The sequence below is a fragment of the Aspergillus karnatakaensis genome (genome assembly GCF_047715665.1).
Source record: "Aspergillus karnatakaensis strain CBS 102800 unplaced genomic scaffold BJY04scaffold_54, whole genome shotgun sequence".
NCBI classification, from domain to species: Eukaryota; Fungi; Ascomycota; class Eurotiomycetes; order Eurotiales; family Aspergillaceae; genus Aspergillus; species Aspergillus karnatakaensis.
Window position 1 is genome coordinate 71,333 of NW_027395766.1, and position 16,001 is coordinate 87,333.

General features: G+C 52.2%; 7 protein-coding genes across 7 annotated transcripts; 5 read left to right on the forward strand and 2 right to left on the reverse strand.

The window, feature by feature from the left end:
- Positions 1-211: 211 nt before the first annotated feature.
- On the forward strand, positions 212-1,816 carry BJY04DRAFT_221933 (retrograde regulation protein 2; the record flags this gene model as incomplete). The annotated part of the gene is made up of 1 exon (XM_073717251.1): positions 212-1,816. The coding sequence occupies one exon, from the start codon at positions 212-214 to the stop codon at positions 1,814-1,816; it is 1,605 nt and encodes a 534-aa protein (XP_073567377.1).
- Positions 1,817-1,956: 140 nt separating this feature from the next.
- thiA (thiamine thiazole synthase) lies at positions 1,957-3,546 on the forward strand. The gene is made up of 3 exons (XM_073712531.1): positions 1,957-2,007; positions 2,063-2,726; positions 2,775-3,546. Exons 2-3 carry the CDS (start codon positions 2,384-2,386, stop codon positions 3,431-3,433), a joined length of 1,002 nt encoding a protein of 333 aa, XP_073567378.1. The 5' UTR covers positions 1,957-2,007; positions 2,063-2,383; the 3' UTR covers positions 3,434-3,546.
- A 37-nt stretch (positions 3,547-3,583) lies between these two features.
- On the forward strand, positions 3,584-6,318 carry BJY04DRAFT_197850 (uncharacterized protein). The gene is made up of 2 exons (XM_073712532.1): positions 3,584-4,252; positions 4,342-6,318. Exons 1-2 carry the CDS (start codon positions 4,050-4,052, stop codon positions 5,825-5,827), a joined length of 1,689 nt encoding a protein of 562 aa, XP_073567379.1. The 5' UTR covers positions 3,584-4,049; the 3' UTR covers positions 5,828-6,318.
- Positions 6,319-7,259: 941 nt separating this feature from the next.
- Positions 7,260-8,880, forward strand: BJY04DRAFT_197852 (glycoside hydrolase family 128 protein). The gene has a single exon (XM_073712533.1). It carries the CDS (start codon positions 7,579-7,581, stop codon positions 8,407-8,409), a length of 831 nt encoding a protein of 276 aa, XP_073567380.1. The 5' UTR covers positions 7,260-7,578; the 3' UTR covers positions 8,410-8,880.
- Positions 8,881-9,065: 185 nt separating this feature from the next.
- On the reverse strand, positions 9,066-10,790 carry BJY04DRAFT_221937 (WD40 repeat domain-containing protein; the record flags this gene model as incomplete). The annotated part of the gene is made up of 3 exons (XM_073717252.1): positions 9,066-9,905; positions 9,958-10,121; positions 10,181-10,790. The coding sequence occupies 3 exons, from the start codon at positions 10,788-10,790 to the stop codon at positions 9,066-9,068; spliced, it is 1,614 nt and encodes a 537-aa protein (XP_073567381.1).
- An 842-nt stretch (positions 10,791-11,632) lies between these two features.
- BJY04DRAFT_230524 (uncharacterized protein) lies at positions 11,633-13,654 on the forward strand (the record flags this gene model as incomplete). The annotated part of the gene is made up of 1 exon (XM_073719310.1): positions 11,633-13,654. The coding sequence occupies exon 1, from the start codon at positions 11,639-11,641 to the stop codon at positions 13,652-13,654; it is 2,016 nt and encodes a 671-aa protein (XP_073567382.1). The 5' UTR covers positions 11,633-11,638.
- Positions 13,655-13,779: 125 nt separating this feature from the next.
- BJY04DRAFT_209845 (zinc-dependent alcohol dehydrogenase family protein) lies at positions 13,780-14,769 on the reverse strand (the record flags this gene model as incomplete). Its single annotated transcript, XM_073714176.1, has 5 exons — positions 13,780-14,106; positions 14,142-14,156; positions 14,187-14,251; positions 14,332-14,396; positions 14,432-14,769. The coding sequence occupies 5 exons, from the start codon at positions 14,767-14,769 to the stop codon at positions 13,780-13,782; spliced, it is 810 nt and encodes a 269-aa protein (XP_073567383.1).
- Between the last annotated feature and the right edge of the window lie 1,232 nt (positions 14,770-16,001).

The window sequence follows — 16,001 nt, forward strand, 5'->3', positions numbered from 1 at the left end:
TGTATATGCTAACTCGTGAGTGGACTCCAAGCAAGATGGCGCGATCTGGTGACGACACCCATCTTTATGGGATTGTCGACATGGGAAGGTAAGTTCAACTAAGTCACTTGCTTCTTTGATAGACACTGTCAGAATGTAATTATTAACAACCCATTATAGCAACGGGATCCGCTTCTCTATAACCGATACATCCCCGCCAACAGCTCGACTCATGCCCACAATTTACCAAGACCGTGCGGGCATCTCTCTATACGATGCCCAGTTTTCTAGAGATGTCGAGACAGGCATTGCTAGTCGTGGCCCAATCCCAGCAGAGATCATTGGACAGGTCGTTGATCGCTTAGTTCGGTTCCAGGGCGTCTGCGCGGACTTTCAGGTCCCGCCTGAGAACATCTATGTACTAGCAACCGAAGCTACGCGTACTGCACCGAACTCCGAAGAGTTCAGAGCTCGTATCAAGGAGCGGACTGGATGGGAGGTGCGCCTCTTGTCGAAGGGAGAGGAAGGAAGAGTTGGTGCGCTGGGAATTGCTAGCAGCTCGAGGGCTGTTGCAGGGTTGGCGATGGATCTTGGGGGTGGAAGTACGCAGATTACGTGGGTTGTTGCAAAGGATGGGGTTGTTGACACTTGCCCGAAGGGTTCGTTTAGTTTTCCTTATGGCGCTGCGGCGTTAATGGGGAGGTTAGAAGCAGCGAAGAAGGCTGGAGGCAAGGCAGAGGAGCAGCTGAAGAACGAGATGAGGGGGGCTTTTCAAAAGGCTTACTCTGAGCTTGACATTCCAGAGTCCTTGCTGGAGAAGAACAGAAAGGAGGGAAGGTTCGATCTTTATCTTTGTGGTGGTGGGTTCAGGGGATGGGGATACGTCTTGATGAAGCAGGCCGAGATCAGTCCGTACCCGATTCCGATTATCAACGGCTTCAGGGCGAGCAGAGAGGAGTTTCACGATACTGCTGCCGTTATGAAACAGGCGTCATCTGACAGAATCTTCGGCGTGTCTGAACGGCGTGCGTCACAGATCCCGGCAGTTGCTACACTAATCAATGTGCTCATGGATGCTTTGCCCGACATTACGCACATACAATTCTGTCAAGGAGGAGTCCGCGAGGGCTTCTTATTTGACAAGCTGCCGCAAGAGGTCCGCGCTCAAGATCCTCTGATTGCTGCAACTATGCAGTATGCGCCTCCATCACCAGACGAGATCAGAAGACTCTTACAATCAGCACTGCCGGAGCAGGCATCCCCGATCGACCTTACCCGGACACCTCCCTCCATATCCCCACATTTTGTTGCTGCCCTCGCCAATATGCTCTTTGCCCACTCTCGCGTGCCACGAGAGTCTCGTACTGCGGCTGCTCTACATTGCACAACGACCGGACTCTTGGCTTCCACCAACACGGTGTCCCACACCGAGCGTGTGTTGATAGCACTTATACTGGCGGAGCGTTGGTCCGGAGATCTTGCACCGACCGAAGAGGCCCATCAGCAGAATCTGAGGAGCTGTGTCACCGCACAAGAAGCATGGTGGTGCCAATACCTTGGCCGGGTAGCGGCGTTGGTCGGGGATGTATATCCGGCTGGTCGAACGTCAGAGACGCATTGGCGTGTTCGGCTAACCACGGAGTGGGATCATGTCGTCAAGAAAAAGGAAAGACGCGATTTGCTACGACTCAAAATACAGTGGAATCGAGAGTCGGCGGCGACATCGGGGGTCACAGAGCAATGGCTGCGAGATCGGGTGGAGAAGATTGAAAGAGCTGGCAAGAAAAAGAACTGGCCCCGGGCGTATGGGGTCCGGTTGGATGTAGTAGTGAGCTAGTCCAGAGTTGTTAGTAACAGCTTATAGACGATGACTTCAAGATTTACTCACCGGTCGGAAATACTTTAGCTGTCAAGTCAGGTGAATTGACGCTATATAAGCTTACCCCTCCTACCCCGCCATCCTCTCTTTTCTTCCTCTCTCAACCATCCGCTCTTCTAATCACCTTCATCGATTATCAATCTCAACAAGTCCTCCTCTCTCATTATGAATGGAGAGTCGTGGAATTGGCTAACCATTGTATAGGTTTACGTATACCGTACAATGTAAACACACCTCGTCGACCCTCTGGGTCACTGGAAGCCATGCAATGCCTTTGGCTGGGCTATGATTCAATGATCAAGGTATCTCAGGTAAAGTCTGGGCGTGGGCCGGTGTTCGTTCCTATCCTTAGCAGGTCTCTCCCAGCTGTGTTCCAGCTGTGCAGAAACCTGCCAAAGGCTCTGAGTTCGTTCTGAGAATATACGGTCAAAACTTGATCTGGATAATACCAGCGAAAGGATCATGCCTTCCCTTCTCTCTGTTGGTGGAACGGCTAACAGTTTATAGTCACCCACTTGAATCAACATGTCTCCCCCAGCTGCTATCTTCGAGTCCGCCGCCGCCCCTACCGGCATCAAGGGCAAAGTTGTGGTCCCGGAGACTGCCAATGCTACTGTCGATGGTGCTTCGCAGACCAAGCTGCTTGACACCTTTGGCGGCAAATGGGACCAGTTCAAGTTCGCTCCTATCCGTGAGAGCCAGGTCTCTCGTGCCATGACCCGCCGCTACTTCCAGGACCTTGACCGGTATGCGGAGAGCGATGTTGTCATTGTGGGAGCTGGCTCCTGCGGTCTGAGCACTGCCTACGTCCTGGCCAAAGCTCGCCCCGATTTGAAGATTGCTATCATCGAGGCATCTGTCTCTCCAGGTTAGTATACAATCATCAGTGAGACCACCGTATGCTCACAAAATCCAGGTGGTGGTGCTTGGTTGGGTGGTCAGCTTTTCTCCGCGATGGTCATGCGTCGTCCTGCTGAACTCTTCCTGAACGAGCTGGGTGTGCCTTATGAGGAGGACCCCGACATGCCCAACTATGTCGTGGTCAAGCACGCTTCCCTCTTTACATCCACCCTTCTCTCGAAGGTTCTTGCATTCCCCAACGTCAAGCTCTTCAATGCGACCTGCGTTGAGGACCTGGTAACCCGCCCTGGTCCCAGCGGTAGCGCACAAGAAGTCCAGATTGCCGGTGTTGTCACCAACTGGACTCTCGTCACCCTCCATCATGATGACCACTCCTGCATGGACCCCAACACCATCAACGCCCCTGTGATCATTAGTACCACCGGTCACGACGGCCCGTTCGGCGCCTTCTGTGCCAAGCGTCTCGTCTCCATGACCACCATCGACAAGCTCGGCGGCATGCGCGGTCTCGATATGAACTCTGCTGAAGACGCCATCGTCAAGAACACCCGTGAGGTCGCCAAGGGTCTCATCATCGGTGGTATGGAGCTGTCGGAGATTGACGGTTTCAACCGCATGGGACCTACCTTTGGTGCTATGGTTCTCAGTGGTGTCAAGGCCGCTGAGGAAGCTCTTAAGGTCTTTGATGAGCGCAAGCGCGAGTGCGCCGAGTAGATCAGTTAGATCTCTCGATATTAGTCCCAGTCGCTCTTTCACTACCGGGACATTGAATGACGGATTTGCTTTAGTTTACAGCAAACCAAATTGAATGAACGATTTACATGTCATAATTTGCAGTACATGTGTAGGTTGCAACGTAGCTTGGCTTCGGACAAGATTCAGATAAACTCCTTGCTTATGGCATAAACTTTTCGGCGCAGCGTGAACTAGGTGTTGATAAAATATATGTAGTGCTTGTAGAAAGGAAGAAACAGTCGCCTCGTGAGAGAGATCAAGTCTAGTCTGTAAGCAGCCTTTCTTCAAGTTCTTACATGTGTAGCCGTTACTTAAACTGAGGATAATCTGCTGTTGTTCCTGGGTGGTAACCAAGCTTGAGCGTGTTGACAGACCAGACGTATGACGCCGTGCCGCTTTTGCCCTCCGCAATTTTGCTTGCAACTTTCACCTCTCTTTTCTCTCAGATCGCATCCAGCACATCCCCTCCCAAACATCGCCCTCTAACATGCATACCTAACTTTGGTTCCTTCTCCATATTTCTGGCTATCATTCGAACCCGAAAGATCCTGTTTCACGCAGTCAAACCCGACCGCAAAACCAGCGACCACCCACCATGAACAACGACCAATTCCGCCGTCTCCTCATCAACAACTCAACCTCAAAACCCAAAGGCACGAGCCCGACCGGCCACCCTTCTTCAACTTCACCAGGGAGCAATGGCACAAATACGCGTGGTCAATCACCAGGCGGCCCCGGCAGTAATGGACCAGGCCACGCCCTCGGCTCGCGAATGCGCTCGAGTATCCCCATGACACCGTACGTTTCCGCTTCATCAGCTTTCCCTTCTCGCATCTGCTATTGTATATGGTTTCCTTTCAGCTGACATGCGATGTTTGAATCTACAGACGCACCCTCACAGCCCCTAATTTCGCTCGGCAACTGGCCGACCACCACGCGGCCTCGAACCCGCCGCCGAATAAGAAGTTCAAGTCCTCTGCCGCGCCGAAAGGCACGAAACTCCCTGCTGGCTATGAGGATCGCGCTGCGCGATTACGAGAGGCTGAAGCCGAGGCGGAGAATGAGGCTCAGGCTAAGAATGCGGCGCAACTTAAGGTGCTTGAGGAGAGGTTTAAGAAGGGCGTTATTACTGAGGAGGTTTTCTTGAGGGGGAGGAGAGAGTTGGGTGTTGGTGGAGATCTGGGCAGTACGCATATGGTCAAGGGGTTGGATTGGGATTTGTTAAAGAGGGTTAGGGCGGGGGAGGATCTGGGGAGTGTTGAGGAGGGGAGCATGGAAGACGGGAAGGAGGAGGCGACTCCGAGAGAGGGCGAGGATGAGGGTGATGACAAGGTGATGGATGTGGATGAAGAGTTTGATAAGGTGCTTGATGAGAAAGGGGATGCCGTCCTGCCTTCTGCGCCGAAGGAGAAGGAGAAGAAGAAGGGGAGCATGGCTCCGCCACCGGCGCCTGTGCAGAGGAAGACACGCGATGAGATTCTGAAGGAGTTGAAGGCGAGTAGGGCGGCGGCTGCAGCTGCCGAAGCTGCACCTGAGCCGGCCCTCGGTGCGCGGTTTAAGAAGTTCGGTGACTCTAAAGTTGAGAAGAAGCGGTTTATCGAACAGGACGAAAGTGGCCGTCGACGAGAGGTCCTGTTGATTACAGATGCAGAGGGAAAGACGAAGAGAAAGACGAGATGGCTGGACAAGCCCGGGACGACTGCACCTACAGCCCCTTCGGCACCTACAAAACAAGCAAAGCCGCTTGGAATGGAAGTGCCTGCCGAGATTGCAGCCAGAATCAAAGCATCTCAGGCCGTAGAGGAAGAGGACGACGATATCTTTGCCGGCGTAGGAGCTGACTACGACCCCTTGGGTGATGCCGGGTCCGATGAGGATTCTTCTGACTCAGAAGAGGAAGGCGAGGTGGCAACAAAAGCACCAAAGCAGGCACCTGCCCAAGAGGCAACAGACGCATCGGCCAAACCTCGGAACTACTTTGGAACGCCTGCTACAGAAGAGAAGGTAGAGGACCGGTCAAACCCACTAGCCAAAGATCCTACTCTGCTTGCCGCCTTCAAACGAGCTGCAGCGCTTCGACAGGCTTCGTCGGAAGATGTCCCCGAAGGTGACGATGAGTCTGTCGATAGAGAAACGCTTCTCCACCGGAAGAAGTTTCTGGAAGAAGCGCGCCGACGAGAGGCACTCGATGCAGCGGATATGGACTACGGGTTTGGAGGCAGCCGTAATGAGGACGACGAAGACGACGAGGCCGTGCTGCTCCAGCAAGAAAGGGGAGGAACGAAGAGGAAGCGCGGCCCGAAAAAGAAAAAGGGGGATAAGGATAGCGCCTCGGATGTGCTGCGTGTGCTTGAGGGGCGGAAGAAAGATTGAGGCTTTTACAAGCCCAACCTCAGCTTACAGAGTACGTTCAAAATGAAGCCTAGAACTGCCTTGCTCAGATCATCTCGTTCTAGTGCCTCGTGGAGTCGCCTTAAGCTCTCACTAAAGCTCTAGCTCGTTCCCACGAATCAAACAAATCACGGGCATACGCAAGCCCTACGTGGACCTTATGGACCTACCCCATCTGTCCGAAAAGCCGAGTCGCACCGAGAGACACCCGCTGTCAAAGCGCAGCCATCAATCATAGTATCTGATTCTTAGCAGAGAAGGCAGAGCCTGCAGCAGCGCTGAGGAGTTTTCCAATGGTAGAGCCAGCCTGTGCCAGCGGTACCTGGCATCCATGATCCAGACATATCCACACGTCCGCAGCCACGTCAATAAAAATCGGTGGATGAGACGGAGCCAGCCATGAAGGCAATTCTAGACTCTCTGATCGCCGTTGGCTAGGTCTCGTCTCCCGTGAACCTTCCTCAACGGGGGGGTAGCTTCATGGTTCTTAGTAACAGTCTCATCAGTTCTACCTCAAACAACTATGGTTGACCCAAACCTCGGACAGAAACCCTTTATCCTAGCGGCCCTATCTCCAGTTTCAGACCAGTTACAGGCCGCCGGCACTTGCAGGCGCCCACAACCGAAAGGACTTTGTGCATGAGTAAGTGAGAACCACACCAGCAAGCTCGGATCGAATAAAGATGGCCGAGAAAGCGCGGACCACGTCACGATGCAGGAACAAACAAGAGTGATCTGATGTGGCTGCGTTAGTGCGTTTCAGATGGCGATTGATTGGAGCTGCTTGCGTGGTCTGGCCGGATGGCTTTCTGGCTGGGGCCTGACAAAGGCGCTTAGAGTTATTCATAGTATCCGTATGGAGTAGTCTAAATGAGCCTGGTATTGTTAGATGGCTTTGAGATGGATGAGACGAGAATTGTTTCCTCAAAATGGGATGACATGAATAGTTCTCTCTATTGAATATTGAGAAAGTGTAGTTAGTCAGTGTGTTGTGCAGTGGAACAAGAGAGAGCAAAAAGTGGGCCAGCTGTTGAATCTCAGAAATCCAATGGCTAGCGCGCTTGGCAGCTCCATCTGCCATTCTGATCAAAGAATTGTATTCCAGGTCTGTCTTCAACGTTGCATTATTATAATTTATTATCAATTCTGTCCACAATAATGGAGGAAATAATGATTGATACCCACAATTCCTACCCTCTGTTTCATATCCATTATTCAGACCTCTTCAAAGTTCCATTATCAACCCATCAAATGACAGCCGCGAACACACCCCCACAGCTTACGTCCCATGGCGCTGGCTGGCCCATCCAACGCCCACTTCACCTGTTTGTGGCTCAATGGAGAACCCCGTAGCAAAAGTACCGACAAAAGAAAACAGAGACAGGTCAGACTGTGCTGGAACAGACAGACCGTTGTGCGTCTCGCCCTGGTGGGGCCATCTCGTCTATACATCGTTTTTATACCCGTTCCCTCCCACCTGTTTTCTCTCCTTCTTCTCTCTCTTGCTCTACACACTCATTCCTTCTTTGAACCCTCCTTCTTGCCTTTTGGTTTAGATCCCATTGTCCTGTGCCGTGCACGGTCAATAGTCATTCCTTATCCCTTATCCTAAAGGGCATCACATTCATTCTCTTGTCTCCGGACTAGAACAGTTAGAGAACCGGTTTCTCACCACCATCTTTCCACTTTCGAAGAAAACAACTTCACACAAAAAGCCAAAAACTACAATCAAAATGGTCTCCTTCAAAGCCCTCACCACCGCGGCCCTCCTCGCCACCTCCGCCCTCGCCGCCCCCCACGGCCACATCCACGACCATATGCATAGGCGCGAAAACACCCGGACTACCACCACCACCACCTCCTCCAAGCGCGGCGCCGCCTACAACGACGCCTCCCTAGTCTCCTCCCTCTCCTCCGTCTCCTGGGCCTACGACTGGAACATGTACACCATGGGCGACCTGCCCTCCCACGTCGAATTCGTCCCCATGCTCTGGGGCTCGAAGATGTTCACGGGCTGGTTCGCCGCCATCCAAACCCTCCTCAACTCCGGCAGCGAGTACATCCTCGGCTTCAACGAGCCAGACATGGCCTCGCAAGCATCCATGTCCTCCACCGACGCCGCGCGGTACTACAAGGAGTTCATCACGCCTCTCTCGGGGCAGGCGAAGCTCGTCTCCCCCGCCGTGACCAACGGTGTCGGCGCAGACATGGGTCTCGACTGGATGCGGAACTTCCTGAACTCGTGCACGGACTGCGGCGTCACCGCGCTCGCGGTCCACTGGTATGGAGATTCCGCGGAGGACTTCAAGACCTTCGTGGGCAAGGCTGTTGATCTGGCGACGGAGTTCAACCTTGAGGGCGGCACTTGGGTTACGGAGTTTGCCCTTAACTCGGATCTCTCTGGGACCGGGGACACTTCCACCTCGAGTGATTTCTTGGGTGAGGTGTTGCCTTGGTTGGATGAGCAGAGCGGTGTTGCGCGCTATGCTTACTTTATGTGTGCGGATGGGTATTTGTTGAGTGGGAAGGAGCTGAGTCTTAGTGGGAAGACTTATTCTGCTTAAATGAGTTGATTCTCGTTTTACTTTACTTTGCTTCTTTTTCTTTCTTTTCTTCATTTGGGGACGGTTAAGGATGGGATTGGGGTTTACCGTTTGAGGGTTGGCACGGTTGGATCTGGGGAGTTTTGATCTTTATGATATCTTGTTGTATATCTTTCTTTCACACACATTGGAGGGTTCACCCACCTTCTATCACGAACATAAAAGTTATGAAGCAGATGCAAGAAAAAAAGCAATAAAATTTAGTCTTTCGTTCCATTACATTGAGTGTACCCCGTAAATGTCTAGACTCGCCTGAGAATTGGAGACTACCTCATTGTCCTTCACATGTGTAAAATGTACCTGAAAAGTAGTCCTCAACCCGTGGATCGTTTGATTAGAGAAACACCAATGGGGAAATGTGTACTGATAATCAGCGAGTGATGAGGAGGGACGTTGGGATATTCCATGGATCGAGTAAGATATTGTTCTGGGGTTGGCTGGAGTACTCAAGCGTCCCGTGGTTCAGCGTTGAATCTATTAATCCTTCGACTTCAAATCTAGCACACAGAGCAAGAGTTCCCAATGTAACGTCTGGGCAGGAGGACAACGGGTAGATTATTCATAAATCGTATCTAATTTATTAATATTTCGCGAAACCAGGTCTCCGTTGCGCATGGTCAAGTGGGCTCTCTCGCTTCGGGTTCGGGTTCACCTGCCTCGCCCATCTCGGTGTCCTTGTCCAGGTCCTGGCCTTGGTCTCCATTCTGCTGGTCTAGACCCTGCTCTGCTTTTATCTCTGCCTCAGCGCCAAGACCGATGTCAGCGTCAGATTCCTCACTGTCCACTGCCTCCTCCCAAACCCTGACCGTCCCATCCGCTCCACAACTGACCAGGTACCGCCCCTGACTCGTCGCGCAAGTGTCTACGCCAAGCACCACCCCCGAATGACCCTCGATTCTTTGGAGAGTCTTCTTGTTCACGACATCCCAGCACAGCACAGTCCCATCCTCGCTACCGCTAACCACAAACGCGTAACCCGGTGACCGCGGCGTCACCAGTCCGTAGACACCGAATGCTCCGGAGAGACTGTATTTCCGATTTGTGTGGCCCTGGTAGGTTTTGATACATCGGCCTTGAACGTAATCCCACAGTCGCACACAGTCGTCTAGCGTCCAGACCAGTACGTATTTGCCGTTTGGAGAGAACTTCACTGCCGAGACGGGCGGGTTGTCTTCGTGGACGAGCGTACGGAGGCACTGGCCTGTTGATGTATCCCATATACGAACCAGTCCGTCTGTTGCGCATGATGCAATAAGTGTGCCATCCCAAACGACGTCGATGCCGCTGACAGGGTCCGAGTGTGCGGGGAGAGACTTCATGACGCGGGCGGAGCGGACGTCCCAGAGGAAAACGGCTTCGTCGTAGGAACCGCTGACGAGCATGTTGCCTTTCGGTGAGAATGCGATCGCGTAGACGTAATTGTGGTGGCCGATGAAGGGGGTTGGGTGTGCTTTGCCCTATATAGTATAAGCCTATCGCCGCGCGAAAAAGACACAGACCGAGACAAACCGTAAGAACATTCCACAGCCGTATTGTCTTATCGTCCGACCCCGACGCAATAGTCGCGCCATCCGGACTCCACGATATCGTTGAGATACCCGCCAGATGTCCCTCAAAGGTTTGTATCAGCTTCCCCGTCGAGGCATCCCACACCTTAACCGCACCATCCGCGCCTGCAATGCAGATACCAGCAATCAGCACAGTCCAATCGTCAGACAAGAACAAAACAAACCTCCACTAGCAATCATGCCCGCGTCCGGCGAAAACCGCACAGCCGAAACCCCCCTCAAATGCCCCCTCAGCAAAAACCTCAACCGGTATTCCACCTTCTCAGGTTTCGGCGGCGGCGGCGGCGGCACAGGGGTCAGCGAGCGATCCGAGTAAGCCTCTATATCTCCGTTCGCATTCTCCATCCCGTCACCGTCACCGCCACCACCCTCCCCATCCTCAGGTCCAGGGGCCCCAATCGCTTCAGAATTGTCTCCATCCTCCTCCTCGTCGATCTCACCATCACCGCCCTCATCCTCCATTTCATCATCGGACCGCTCCCACGGCGACTCTTCCCTCCCACCTCTCCTCCTATTCCTATTCTTATTCCTCTCCCGCCAATACACATCCGCATCCATCGCCAACTCATCCGGGCTCTCACTCGAGCTGAAACTTCTAGATCGCGGATACGGCCGTTTCGGTGGGTACGCAGTAAGGCTTACGCGACGGCGCTCCTGGTCGAGATCTGAGCCTGCGCCGGCGAGTTCATCGGAGGAGGTTTCGATGGGGGAGGAGATGGGGGGTGGGGATTGGCTGGGGGAGAGGCGGCGGCGTTTGGAAGGGTGTGTGTCCATTGTTGGGGATTGTTGTGTGGTGGGGTGTTTATTCATGTCATGGTATGAAGTGTAATGTTTGGGCTGTTCTTTCCCTTTTATTGCGCGCGTGCTGTGCCTGTCTGCTGGGCAAAATAATTGAGATTCCGCGGTGGAGATGGGATGAGAGTGGAAGGCGGTGAAGTGTGAGCTTAATTTGTATGCCTTACTATATAGACTAGCGCACTAACTCAGATGGAGCTAGGCTCCTTTAGGCGATCTATGAACTATACCACCCTATTATTACCTAGGCAGCAAGCCTTGAAGAGAGTATTACAATGCTTATTCAAGGACTTTTCACGGCTCTAACTTACTTCAGAGTACCCCGAGTTCTGACCCAACGCAACTAAAATGGCGTGTCGTGTGTGCCAGATAATTTTAGTGCTGTTAAGAATCCCGAGACCAGCCATTCGTTGACAATATATATGGAGGAACATGATGCAGCAGTAAAACTGCATAACCGTAGAAATGTTATGGCAATTAATGCCTGTGAGAGCAGGAAACTAAGTCTGGGAATGACCAGGAAGAAGGCTAGTCTCATAGTTCTGAGCTCCCTGAAGATAATGGATCTGCATACTTTGAATTGTGCAAGTATATATTATTGGCACTTTTGATTGAACTAATCTCTAATCGAAATAAGCCCCGGTATTTTCGCAACAATAGCTAGACATACATAGTGCCATAGTTAGCTAATGTCCCCTCTGGTATGAAATTCGTGACCCGGGTATTCCCATTGGTTGAAAGTCCTAGCCACTCCACTTCTCTTCTCTACTCACACGTCCCCTCCTCCGTAGAGAAACCATTTGGTTCTTTTGGCTTGTAACCTGCAAATGAGTGCATTCCCTCAAACGACACTCGCTTCACGGCGTCGGAGGATTGCCAAGGCTTGCGACTTTTGTCGCGAGCAGCGGGTGCGATGCGAAGCAACCACTCCGTGTCCCCCGTGTGTGGCCAACAATATTGTCTGCCGTCGATCTCGCCCAGTGCATACTCCTCAGAAAGCTTCTCAGAAGAGGAGTAGTCTTCGGACCGGTCACAACGCTCGCGAACAGTCGGCAGACAGGCTCTTGGTAGAGAGAACTCCAGTGAGCGAGCCTCAGCTTGCGGAACCTCTCCCTCCATCTCCGCCATCGCCATCGCCGTCTGCAAATCTGGCGTGGACATCACACAAAACGGACTCGACTCTCGGCTTTATTGCCCGCATCAATGCCTTTTGCGGCGGAGTATCGCAGTTGTCCCCCAGCAGCGATCCCTCTCTAGATCAGATACCCCCTTTGCCATCTACCGTCCTGCAACAGCCACAGGGTGCAGATTGCGACTTATCTTCCTCTCAAATCAACCAGCTGATGCGAATCTTCTGGTCTCGCCTTCGACCGTTGATGCCGATTGTGGACTGGAAGGATTTGACCCCCTCTTCCCGACCAACGCCTTTGCAAGATGCTGTCACGGCACTCTCTTTGCATTATGTTTTCCATTCCCAACTTCACTCTAGACTCGTCGGTCTCAACTGGCCACAGTTTCAGCGCAGGCAGTCAGCGGTTGGAATGCCTTACTTTCAACGCTGTCTCTCGGCTGTCACTCAGCTTGCGACGTTTGCTGGGCCTTCTTTATCCGTTATCCAGTGCTACTGCTATCTGACTTCATATCTTCTCGATGCGGGACATCACCAAGCAGCTTATAACATGGTTGGACTGGGCCTTCGTATTGCTCAATCACTCAACTACTTGGACGCACGGCACCGAGCGCAAGAGGTATGCCAGCTCTTCCGACGCCTCTGGTGGACATTAATATGTCTCGATTTTCGCTGCTCGCGGCATGTAGGAAAGCCAGTTACTGTTCACATAGAAGACCTGATGTGGCTCATGCCTAACAGAGAGCCACACGATGTACACCTTTCTAATGGTCTTCTATATCATACAAAATCTATCCGCCTGACGGCTGCTGCCTTGACCGTGAGCGAGGCCATGGGCCACCGCTCTGTGCTGGATGGGGCGGTTGAACCAGCACACCTCGAAAGACGAGCAAGGTCCTTGTCGGACAATCTATACCACCTCCAGAAATGGTGTAACGAGTTGTCTCAAGAAAACTCATTTCGAGGCTTATTCTTCGAGGTACATGATCTATCACTTGATACCCAGAATATACTCGATTGCGAAGGTCAATCTGCGGAACAATCCTCGACGGCCACCCTCTTGAGCACACTACTCCTCCTTCAATACCACAATGTCATAATCAGCCTCCACCGCGTCTTCATCCAGTTTCCCACCTACCCCTTCGTTCCAAAGTCACACCCAAAAGCCGACGCCCACGCCACAACAGCACTCAATCACGCCTTGACAATGATTAGAATTACACACCATCGGATGGGAATACACGATATTCTGCACGGCATCTCAGAGATCTATCAATACCAGTGGAACGCAGTACTGACTATCGTTGGGTTTACGCTCGCATATCCTTACTGCCACCGGTGCGCCATAGCAAGGGGATACCTGGACCTCGCCCTCGAAATTTTTGATTCCGCTGGGAGTGAAAACACCACCGCAGCAAGAGCAGCCGCTCTGATCCGACATCTCTGCACAAAGGTCGACAAGCTGATTCAGATTCTTGGTCCCTATCAGCCTACGCCTGCTCCTACGGCCGAGAGCCAAACACTGCATGACGTTTTGATGGACACTGCGAGTCAGGTTGCTGGAACTGGGATATCTTCACTTCCAGATGTACAAGAGGAGGCACAATGGTCTTGGGCAGATTTGATCGATTGGGATTCCTGGACGAGTTACTGTGACGGTGTAAGCGAAGCGTTTATGGATATACTAGATCTCACGCCGCCACAGAGCTTATAAAGAGTATCAACAATCTACGGGCATTGAAATAATTATGTTGATATCTACATCCATTGACGACCTACATAAGCTAGTGGTATCTTCTAGCAGCTATGCCCAGATTGGCCTCACATATAAAGCAAGATCTACTGCCCAACCTTGATAACAATCTTCCCAAAATGCGAGCCAGCCTCCATGTACTTGAACGCCTCCTTCGCCTCCCCAAACCCAAAGGTCTTGCAGACCACCGGATGAATACACTTCTCTTCCGCAGACCTTGCCATCTCCTCAAACCTATTGATAGGACCATTCAAAAACCCCTTGAGAGTAAGGCACCGGCTGATGGCAAGCACGTTCACGTTCTGCTGCTCGCCAGCAGCCTGGGTCTTACCAGAAGTATACCTATTACAGTTAATCAGACCACCATAGGCAGCACAAGCGAAACTCTTCCCAAGTGTCTGCGAGCCACCCGTCTCAAGTATGATTTCGCGCCGTGACCGTCAGTCACCTCCATCACGTACTTCTCTCAGTCCGGTCGTTCTTTATAGTTGACGCCGAAATTAGCACCGAGTTCCTTTGCACGGGCTAGCTTGTCGTTGGACGAGGAGATACTAATCACTATTAAATCTCTTAGCATCCTATCCTAACAAATATCACCCCCTACCGTGTGGGTGAGCGCCAAAGGCAAATTGAAACACCTTGCGCCCCCAGCGCCTTCCCCAACAACAACCCGGCAACACTCACGCCCTTGGTCTCCTGAATACTTCCCCCGCCCCAGCTTGCTCGAGCGGATTAGACCCCGTAATCGCCATGCAAGCCGTGACGCTAGCGATCGGCAGCGTGCATGCCTCCTCATGACTCATCCTCTCTGGGGCTCTCACCAGCGGCCCTTCCCTGAAGACTTGGTGCGTCGCCAGCACACCCTGTTCCGGGAGTCCCAGGCTCGTCTTCAGCACCGCCTCATTTAACTGCCCGGTTTTATGTTCGGGCACAAAGGTGGAGACAACCCCGCCTGGTCTCTGGCTTTCCATTTTGAGACCCCGGCGCCGGACTTTACCTTCCGTGTCGCGGTAGTTGAGAGACACCGCATTGATTTTCGCGAGGACCTCTCCTGGTCCTGGAGATGGCATAGGCATCTTGACCTTCTACAGGCCGTCGAAGCCATCAAAGTGGAAGATGTACTTTTCGAGTGTACTTTTTAACAGAGTTGGTCATTGTGTTCAGTTCTTAGAAGCGTATAGTTCTGCTCGTCGATCGTGGAAGTGCACCGTGCAGAAGCTTATGTAAAGCTCCATTCCAAGGTTACAGATCCTGCTGGACCGCATTAATGTCAAGCGCAAGATGTTTCCAGAAGTTCCGATTCACCGGACCAGGTAGGTTGGTAGCCATTGCATCATATTCATGAACCCTTCTCCAAACCAGCCTTGCCATCTAATGCAGTAGGTGTGTATTGGGGCTGGCGTTGGAGTTGTTTGCCTTTTCTATTGGTCAAAAATACTCCGCCGGTGCTGATTGATTTTCTCGGACACAAGTATTTTGCCCCGGAGATTCCTATTGGCTGATCACTTCAAAGGCCCCTGCAGCCCTGCCAGTGCCCTTACTCCCAAGACATATCATGGTTCTAGGACTATCCCGAGTTTAGCCTTTCGGCGTCTTTGCCTAATGCCGTGTCGCTCATAAATTGGAATGCTATAGTAAAGTGAGTAGTGCACTTCAAGGCTTGAAGGCGTGAAGGGTAGAACGGTAGAAGTTAGGGCTAGTGGCGCTGTTTCAGTGCGTATATCCTCTGCGGAAAGCAGTGCGATGGCCCGGGAAGGGGTGCTCTTTTCTATGTAGAATCGTGCTTTCCTGATCGCATCTTCTGTGAGCAGGCGCATGAGCCGCCCTGAATACTCTATCCTATCCTTACCCCGTCCTACTGCAGCCGTGATTTCCTTTCCCGGCAGATCTCCTTCTCCTACACAAGGAAGGCGCGATGGGCTGACCCATTGATCGCTCTTTCCTTTCCCAGGTCCCGACGTAGGTCGTACTTTCCTCGTCTGATAGCTTGTTGATGAGGAAGGTGCGATGGTCTTGGAGCTGATCGTTCCTTCCTCTTCTAAGATCGCACCTTCCGTTCGTGGATTTCCCTTGTACAGGGAAGGCGCGATGGGCAGACTGTGCCTTCTTTTTCTAGCGGTTCTGTCAATGAAGAAAGTGCGATGGACGGTACGGAGTTGCCTTTTCCTGCTTTGAGTCCAATCGTGCCTTCCTCCTTGACGATTTTATATTGATGAAGTAGGTACGATGCAGTCGATATAAGACTGCTTACTCCCTGGATTTCGTTACCTCCGCCATGAGAGAATTGCAATGGGTACCAGTACAGCTT